At 59.7% G+C, this 8894-nt stretch overlaps 2 protein-coding genes across 5 annotated transcripts in view; both read left to right on the plus strand.

Annotated features, from left to right (window-relative positions):
* Positions 1-8122, plus strand: part of TACC1 (transforming acidic coiled-coil containing protein 1) — a 37092-nt gene extending 28970 nt beyond the window's left edge. For all 4 annotated transcript variants that reach the window (XM_042801584.1, XM_042801582.1, XM_042801583.1 and 1 more), the window contains 3 exons: positions 355-5324; positions 6999-7112; positions 7799-8122. In XM_042801584.1, coding sequence (XP_042657518.1) covers positions 355-423 — 69 coding nt within the window. In that variant the 3' untranslated portion in view covers positions 424-5324; positions 6999-7112; positions 7799-8122. The remainder of the gene's footprint in view (positions 1-354; positions 5325-6998; positions 7113-7798) is intronic.
* LY6D (lymphocyte antigen 6 family member D) lies at positions 5267-7998 on the plus strand. Its single transcript, XM_042801443.1, has 3 exons — positions 5267-5324; positions 6999-7112; positions 7799-7998. Exons 1-3 carry the CDS (start codon positions 5267-5269, stop codon positions 7996-7998), a joined length of 372 nt encoding a protein of 123 aa, XP_042657377.1.
* Positions 8123-8894: the final 772 nt, after the last annotated feature.

The following is an 8894-nucleotide window of genomic DNA, read 5'->3' on the forward strand; positions in this document are numbered from 1 at the left end:
CGACCACATCCTCTCGCGAGGAAGGAGATGCGAGCTGTGCCCGGGTGCAGGCACAGCTGTGCTCGGTGCTGGCATACCGTGGCTGTCCTGGAGCACGAGCACTGTCCTGCTCACACACGTGTGCCCGCTGGCAGACACGTGGTGGGCTGCAGCGGGGCAGCTGCGGGGTCTGTCAGGGATGAGGAGCGAGCCCCAGGGTCCCCACGGCACCTGGATGATGCACAGAGGAGCTTTTGCAGGGGCAGGAGTAGGAGCCGGCTGCCCTCTCCTGCGCTGGCTCGGTGGCAGATGGGCCCGGGTGTTCTCCCCCATCTCTGCCGCCGCGGGGGTCCCCAAGGTCTGCTTTTCTTCCAGAATCAGGAGATTGAGGAGCTGACCAAGATCTGCGACGAGCTGATAGCGAAGCTGGGAAGGACAGACTGAGTCTCACCGCCCCTCGTCCAGCACTCTGCACTTGGCCGCTTTTCTCGTAACGTCAAGCACCTTGCCTTATCACCCAGGAAAACCCCCCCCAGCAGAGAAGCACACGCGTCCAGCTGCCTGCTCCGCTCGGCTGCCGGCCCCCGCGGCCCCCCGTGCAGAGCAGAGCCGGCCCCCACGCTGTCCCCGTGCCCCGGGGGCTCCGGGGTCGGGTTCCCCACGCGCGTGTCCCTCCCGGGGCCAGCAGCAAGCGGCCGCCGCGCTGTCCGTCTGCACGGGTGCCACCTCTCAGCCGGGAGGTGACACCCCGGGCTCTGTCCCCCTCGGCCGGGTCTAGCGGTGCCCCTACACGCTCTGTCACTCACTGTCTCCATTTCACGGGTCCAACGCGTGGTAGGTCCTGCCCGGGGACGTGGGTGACGCCGGGGTTGGAGCCGCCGGGGAAGCTGACGGGGAAGGGGACCGGGCGCTGGGGAAGGGGACTGGGCATGTGGGTGCACGGCTGGGGAGGCAGCGAAGGGGGCTCGGGGACCCCAGGCACCCACCGCGGGTCTTTTGGGACCACCAGCGTGAAGCAGCCTCCCAGTAGCTCGATCGGTTTGGGGAGAGTTGGTGGTGTTCAAGGGGCTGGTCCTGGTCTCTGGTACAGGGGTGAAACACAGCACGGAGTGTCCTTGTCCCTGGCCGCGCCAGCCGCGGAGGAGGGAGGCCGACGTCTCCGCATTCGTGCACTTTATTAGCATTTATGAGCACTCGGGCTCTCTGCTCGCTTCCTGCAGGTGGGCACGGTCCTGCTACACGTGTCGTTGCCCCGGGCATGGATACAACCAGTTAACCAGCAGTAACTTAAGTCCTCTCGAAGGCGAGCCTGGCCAAGGGGTGGGCAGGAGGCTTCTGCACCAAGAGGGGCTTGAGAAATGGAGATGTTGGTTCTGGAGAGCTGGAACTTGTCCGTCTGTCCCCTCCGGGGCCGCCCTGCCCGCAGCCCTGGCACCTCCCGAGGCTTGTTAACGTGGGGTTTCTAGTCCGGTTTAAAATGCACAAACCAAGCCTCCTGCTGTCGGGTCCCCAGGCCATAGTGAGGTTAGTTCCCCACTTTGGATGTCGCAGGCGGAAGGAAGCAAACCCTGAAGTGCTTCACGATTCTGCTGACTTAAGGCTCTTTTCTCCAGTCGGTGCAGAAGGGCGAGGAGTGCAGTACTGCCCTGGGTCTTGTGCTGCTGTCAAAAACGCCCTTATGGCACTGAATATTAAAAGAACCAAACAAAAGCCAGCCTTTACTGGCAAAGGCAGCTCCAGGCAGCAGTAAAATACACTTTGAAATCTGTCTGGATGCAGCCCAAAATCTGACTTTCCACACAGGCTGCCTGCTCTATCTCCAAGGTGTTTACTTTTCTGGACACGCCGAGCTCCAGCAGAACTGCTGAGGTTGCCCCTGCACTGTGCTGGAGCCGGGGGGCTCTGGGCTCCTACGATGTGTTTCAATTTGTGTGCAGACCCCGCATGTGCCCTCCTGGTAGCGCCGCTGGCACGAGCCTGCCTTGCCCAGTGAGTGCTGGGGGGGGTGCCCCAGGCTGGGGGGTGCCCCAGGCTGGGGGTGCTGCCCCTCGGGGCCAGCACAGAACCATCCTGTCCTGCCAAAAGCAGATCAGTGAGGTCAGGCAGTGGCTGCAGCGGTGGAGGATTCTCTGCTATCGCCTTGAAGGGACAGTCATGAAGCGTCAAAGCGGGGAAATCTTCGCTGTTTGGACTGTTTCCTGCCCAGCCTACCTAAGACTTTCACAAACCTTTTTGCTGCTACCTTTTTGTAAAAGAACTGAGCTGTTTTCCTTCTAATTCCCTGTGTTGAGCGTGCAGTGCAAACATCCGTTTATACCCATACCCTTGATATATATTTTATTAGTTATATTATGTATAGAGAGAATTTATTATACACTTAAGCAGATAAAGCTGCCAGCAGCCTGCCCTAGTGTGCAGAGTCCAGGCCTGTTCACCGTGCTCCCAGTTATCCCAGTGAGCAGGCTGCTAGCTGGGTGGTGGGGAAGCTGATGGCTGATGCTGCTCGGAGCTGTGCACCCGCGGCTTTGTGCTGAATATTCACCCCTTTGCACAGCTGACAAAAGGGAAAAAACCTTTTTTTCCTTTTTTTTTCCCCCCTCTATTCTTTTCCCTTTGTCCTCCCCACACGTCCCTCTAATGGGCTGGTAGAAAACCCCCTGCCAGATGAGCTACAAAGACTTTCCCTGTTTGGGGAGTCAAACTGCCAGCCCCAGCCCACCGGCGCGCGGCTCCCCTCCGTTTTAGCAGCATTTGGGGTTTTGCAGTCTATAGCACCGCTCTCCTCTCCTCTTTCTCACGTGTCCTGCTCCAAAACAGCATTCCTGCCTGGATGTGAGGGGCCCTTTCCTGGCTGCATCAGCCGGGCTTCGGCAGGGTGGTGCTGCAGCCGGGAGTGACCCCCCGGAAGGTGCTGCCCCTCTGGACCTTCTGAGGGTCTGAATTAAAACCCTGAAGAACCCGGGGTTTCTGAGGGAGTTGGGTTTTTCTCTTTGCAACCCTTCAGACACCAGAGGGAGCAGGTCGGCAGGGAGCAGCGTTGCAGGAGCTGTTGGAGCTGGTAGGCAGTTGTTTTGGGGGTAGGTTCTGGTTTGTCACCCAGGTTCGTGCCCGTAGCAGCGGTCGAGGTCCCAGCACGAGGCTGATGGAGCCAAGGCGCGGGGGGGTCCCGCAGACCCTCGGCCTTGTGCCCTGCCCGGGGACCCCCTGCTTGGCACCCCGGCTTTCCACGAGGTATAAATGCCCCGGGCCGTCCCTGTGAATCTTCCTCCCGCTCTGCCTGGAGGGGTGAAGCTCGGTTGGTGTTTGCTGTGGCCGGCCAGGGCCGGGTTTGCTCACCTGGGGGGTCAGCTCTGAGGAGCAGAGCACCAGCCCCGGGGTGCTGGGCTCCCCGGGAGCCTGACCCGAGCTCGGTCTCTCGTCAGGGGTGTTGTTCTGGCCCGGGAGGTGGCATATAATTGCAGAGATCTCGATTTCACCACTCGGCACCGCCCCAGCCTGCATGCAGCGCAGTCCCTGCTCCAGCCTTCCCCCCCAAAGGCCAGGCGGGCTGCGGGGAGCGGCTCCCACCGCAATAATCACTCTGGCAGCATCCCCCCCATCCCGGCTCCCCCCACCCCACGCTCGCTGCCTCTCACCCCAGGGCTGTTGCGTTCCTGTGCCTGTCAGCATCCACTTCCAGTCTGGGCAAAGAAGATTCCTAAGGAATGATTTATTAACTATAATATGGTTATAGTTACATATATAAAAATATATATATAATGGTTATAGTTATATATAATAGAAGGCATGTGGTTGTAACGGTAAACGGGCAGGCCTGTTGCCTCTCGCGTGCGTCCCGGAGCTCCCGGGGGGGCACAGGGGCTCCCACCCAGCTCACGCTCCCAGGCTGCCCCGCCGCGCCAGCCAAGGTGTGTAACCAGCGCGGGGCAGCTGCAGGTCCCGCCGCGCCGGGAGGGCAGCCCGGCTCTGCTTGTCGTCCTTTTCTCGCGGTAGGATCGCCACGGCCCTGCCCGGCAGAGCCGGGCGCCCGCCCGCGCCGCCGTTTGTGCGTTTGCCAGCAGATCTCTGTCTCCCATGAAGTGCCAACGAGGAACCAACCGCCCCGCCTGCAGACCCCTTCCGCCCGTCCCTCCAGCGCCGCCCTCCCAGAGGCAGGAGCTTTCTCTGCACTGACTACTACCCCGATCGCTTTGTACCACGTATGCCGCTGCCATTGCCATCAATTTTATATGTACAATAATTTCCCTTTTATATGTCAGGTAAATATTTGTAAGAGTTATACTCACACAAATGAGATTATTATAATGATTACTAATATATTTTTTCCATGTTTCATTGCCTGAATAAAAATTGTGTTTATCACTCTTGAAAGCTTTCTTAGTGTTTGTCAGGTCGGTGAGGGCTTTTTGGAGAAGTTGGCTTTATCTTCCAGGATGGGCCACGTTCTGCCTCTGTTTTATTAATGTGGTTTACAATGCAGTTGGTTTCAAATCAGCATGGTTACCGTCTGTTCCTGAAATCTGTGCTCGTGAACTCTGAAACTCAGGCCTGAGGTGACTTCGATGCCCCCTTGACTCCCACCACACTGCGGCGGAGCTCCCGGCAGATTTTGCTGAGCTGTGGTGCAGCCGCCGGTGAGCTCGGCCAGGCTCAGAGCCGAGGGCAGCGGTGAGACGTCGGGCAGCGGGACTTGGCTTAATCCCCGCACCGTCCCTGATGCCTTTCGTGGCCTTGGGTAAATCCTCTGGCAAGGATGGAGACCGCCCGGCCGAGCTGTGAGCTGGGGAGTGGGTGAGCACGGGGACAGCTCCGCCGGGCTCCCAGCCCCATGTGGGTTTTCAGTTGTTCTCTTGCAATTCTCTTTTGGTGGGCTGGAAACTTCTGGAGGGTTTTTCCCCAACTTGGCTGCTGCAAATGGCAAGAAAGGGGTTATTCTCTGGGTGAAGCAGATGGGCTTGGTCCAGATCTTTGAAAGTCACAAGGTACCGTGTCCGGAGATGGAGAGGGTTCCCACCGGCGGGATGTGGAGCAGAGCCCAGCCCGGTGAGCGTGGGCAGGTCCGGCCACCTCCACCAGCACCGGGCCAGTGCTCTGCCCCGCTCCGGTGGCCCGGCCCAGCCCGTGCCCTTGGGGAGCAGCATTTGTCCTCTCCTGATAAGATGGCATTAGCCAGGGGCTGCAGTAAGAGTGTGATCCCCAGCCCGGTGATCCAATCGCCCAAGCAGATTAGCGGTAAAATCTTAAGACAAAACCGAGGCTACGTGCCCTGTGCTGCACACTGCTGGAAATGTCCGCCCTGAAGACCCTCCTGGCCCTGGCCATCGTCACATCCCTGGCTGGAGAAAGTAAGTGTCCGTAGCTCAAGGCAGAGCTCGCTGGGGTAAATCGCTGCTGCTGCTCCTCTGCTTGCTGGCTGCCCCCGTCCCTGCCGCCTGCCCCCAGGCTTGCCTGCACCCCTTGTGCCCTTGCCCGTCGCTGCTCCCGTCCCTGCAGAAAAATGGCGTTTCAGGGGGGACAGCGGCTTTCTCCTCCAAGGGGGACCCTGCCCCTCGCCCTCGCTCTGCCACCTGCACAAAGCACAGGCACGTGGTCCCTCTCCGGGGAGGTACCCGAGCCAGAAAACAGCAGCTTCTGATCGCTAGAGCGGTGTTTCCCGGATAAGATTTGGTTCCTCAAAGGCAAAAAAATCACAAAAAGCCATTTTAAGAGGTGGGAAGGTGGTTGTGCTGCTCAGCAATGCCACAGAGCGTGGTCAGGTCAGGACAGCTTCAAGGATCTTTGCACCAAGGGAAGGTGAACCCTGAGCTGTTTGATGGTAGGTGAAAGATTGTACCACGCTGCAAAGAACAACAAAGGAGAAGCATGAGACAAGCAGTCCCGCTGTGGAAGTGGGGGTCAGTGTGGGTTAATGGCAGGCGTTTACTGGCATTCAGACCCACGAAATCCCAGTTTCCCCTGGTTTTTCCACCTTTCCAAGAAGATGAAGGTGGGAGCTGGGGCCTCCTGCGAGATCCGAGCTGGGCCCGGTTGCCACGAGAGGGCTCTGCTCAGCCAGCAAACTAGATAAATTTTACTCCCAGCATCAGTGGTAATTTAACCATCGCCATCAAAATCAAGCGTTCATAATTTCAGGCAGGAGCAGGATCTTCAGATTTGGGGTTTTGAGGGGGGAGGTGCTTTGTCTGCAGCTATTTAAAACAGTGCTGTTATTTAAAGTCTTACTGTCATAAAATTATAACAACCCTTTCACATTTGCTCAGCTGGTTCCTAAACTGAGCTGGGACCTCTGGCAGTCATGCATTTTCCTCTCCTAAAGGGTCAGACAACTCTCAGGCCTGTTACCGGCTCTGACGTGCAGCAGGGGCGAGGGGCTGGCTGTGATCTGCCGTGCCCGTGGCCTCCTCTGAGGACGATTTGGAGGGGACTCGTCCTCCCCGGCACACACGCCTGCCTGTCACCGTACTTGTCCCCAGGGCAGTGCCTTTGGGGTGTGCTGCCCGGGCAAAGGGCTGCAGGGGGGAGCTGCTGGAGTTTAAAGACATGCAAATGCACGACACCTGCTTCCACTTCCTCCCTTCCCCCTGCAAAATGCTCATTACAGTGAAATTTGGCACAAGAAGGAGGCAAAGATCAAGGGTGGGCTTTTGAAAACACTATTTCTATTTTTATTGTAAAAGAAATTACAGGAATCTCAGCTGCAGGGAGTTTTTGCAGAGCAAGGACTCGGAAGAGGTAGCCTGCTCAATTTAGCTCTCATCGTTTTCAGTCACACTTGCAAGTTTTGCATGCATTTCATGGCCAGGGGAGACCCCCCGCTGAAGCCCACAGTGTGCTGGGGCCTCACCAGTTCCTGGCTGGCAAAGCTGCTGGGTCCCGACCCTCGCCCGTGACTCCCTGTCCCTGTGCTGGGGTGTCACCAGTGGCCGTGGACACCCCCAGGCTGCGAGTGGCACCCGGGGCTCTGGGACGGTGCATCGCCGCTGCTCTCACTCCTCCTCCTCCTCCCCGTCTCCGTGCAGGTAAAGCCCTGAAATGCCACAAATGTGTTGCGTCCAACGAGAACGACTGCAACAAGCAGGGCTCCCACAGCTGCCCCCGGTACGCCGATGCCTGCTCCACGATCACTGCGCCAAGTAAGTCCCTTGGCTGGGGGGACTGGGGGGGGGACCAGAGGGCTGGGGGGGACCTTAGGAGAAGCAGAGGACCTGCCAGGGCAGAGCAGGAGCTGGCTCCCTCTTGTCCCCATGAAGCAGGGATGAACCACCTGTTTTTTTTTCCAAGTTTTTGTCCTCAGACACATGCTTTTGGTCTGAGATAACTCACAGCTCTTTCCTGGCATAAGGAAGGTCCTTCTCCGTGGCATGCTGCTCCCATCTTCCAGAAAGGCTTCACCACCCTCAGTGCAACCTCACAGTTGCTGGGCAGCAGCGTGGCCAGAGACACGGATGGAGACGGTTCCCAAAACCAAACGCACACACACCCCCCCCTTGGGGTCACTCCATAGCCTGGGCCATATGTATTTTCACGCGTGGCTACAACTCCGTGGTCACTGTTTCAGAGCGGGGCTGTGCGCGGAGCTCCGTGGGGTCTTGCAGGGGTGTGCCCGTGGGGCCATCCCTTGGCCACCGGGCCCGCCGCTCGGCTCTCCCGCCAGTCCTGCGGGCAGGAGAAAGACCCTTTAATTCCCCGTCTGCAACACACCGTGCTGGGACGCCGCTCTGCTTCCCCCCGTTCCTCCCCCAGCTTAGCGGAGGAGCGAAGCCCCCGACGCCCAGGACTGCCTGACCCCCCCCCCCGCTGTGTGTGCCTTTCCTTGCAGACAGCATCATTAAGTCCTGCTCCTACAAGTCCTTCTGCGACCAGGCACGGCACGGCGGCTCCGGCGGGGCCACCCTGAGGTGCTGCTTCAGCGACGACTGCAACGGGCCGCTGCACGGCGCGGGCGGGGGGGCCAGGCCGCTGCACCTCCCCAGCCTGCTGGCCACCGCGCTGGCCGGGACGCTGCTGGGCTGGCTGTGAGGGTCCCGGGCCAGGGGCGTAGCTGCTTGCCGCGGTAGCCTAGGGCCGGTGGGTTTGCTCTCTGCCGAAGGCGCGGGAGAGGCTGAGCTGCCACCCGGCAAATAAACGCTGCAGTTGAAAACCCCGTTCGCAGCCGCCGCTTCTCATTTGCAGGAAAACCTCGACCTCGCCAGGGAACGGCCCGAACCAAAGTGGTTGGGCTCCCGGGTGCTCCCGGGTGCTCCCCAGGAGCTCCCTGGTGCTTTGCCAGGCAGAGCCCGGGGGGCCTGGGGCAGAGCCCCCCCTCCCGGCACGCTGCCCCGACAGATGCTTCTGGACTGCTTCGTGCTAACCTGGGGTGCAGGGCTGCGGGGAGCAGCTTCTTTCCTCCTGCCATGGGCCTGGACGGGCTATAGATGTATTTGGTGTGGGACACTGGCCGAGCCCGCTCGGGGCAGCTCCTTGTGCCGCGCGGCGGGAGGAGATCACCCATCGGGACCCCCCGGCCGCTGCTGTGAGCCCCAGGCACGCTGCACGGGGGGTGGGTTTGTCCCCAGACGAGCAGCGCTGCGTGTCTGCCCTTGCAGAGAGACCAAACTTTCAGGTGGCTGATCGACCCCCTGACTGTCACAGCCCCCTCTGGGAGATTCTTGCTTCTCCTCCTCCCACCAGGCTTTCCCTTCGAGGCCCCCATGATGGGGTGTGCCCCCCAGATGCCCATTGTTGTTACTTGATAAAGTGTGATTTTATGTAAAAATCCTCCTGCAGCCCTGAGACCCTCTGGGGCTGGCCTAACGCAGGTGCGGGGGTCTGACCCGGGAGATTTTGCAGTCAGAGGAGAAGAAAAGCAGTGCCTGGCTGAGGTAAGGAGGAGGTGAAACGTGGGGGTGGCTGGGGAGGATGCAGGACAGGGTGGG

The sequence above is a fragment of the Tyto alba genome, unplaced genomic scaffold (genome assembly GCF_018691265.1).
Source record: "Tyto alba isolate M040663 unplaced genomic scaffold, T.alba_DEE_v4.0 Super-Scaffold_34, whole genome shotgun sequence".
NCBI classification, from domain to species: domain Eukaryota; kingdom Metazoa; phylum Chordata; class Aves; order Strigiformes; family Tytonidae; genus Tyto; species Tyto alba.

What these genes read in the sequence shown, in the direction of transcription:
- LY6D (XM_042801443.1), top strand. Translation starts at nt 5,267, where the DNA reads ATGTCCGCCCTGAAGACCCTCCTGGCCCTGGCCATCGTCACATCCCTG. An exon ending in CACATCCCTGGCTGGAGAAA is followed by an intron (nt 5,325 to 6,998) that starts GTAAGTGTCCGT and finishes GTCTCCGTGCAG; the next exon opens with GTAAAGCCCTGAAATGCCAC. An exon ending in CTCCACGATCACTGCGCCAA is followed by an intron (nt 7,113 to 7,798) that starts GTAAGTCCCTTG and finishes CTTTCCTTGCAG; the next exon opens with ACAGCATCATTAAGTCCTGC.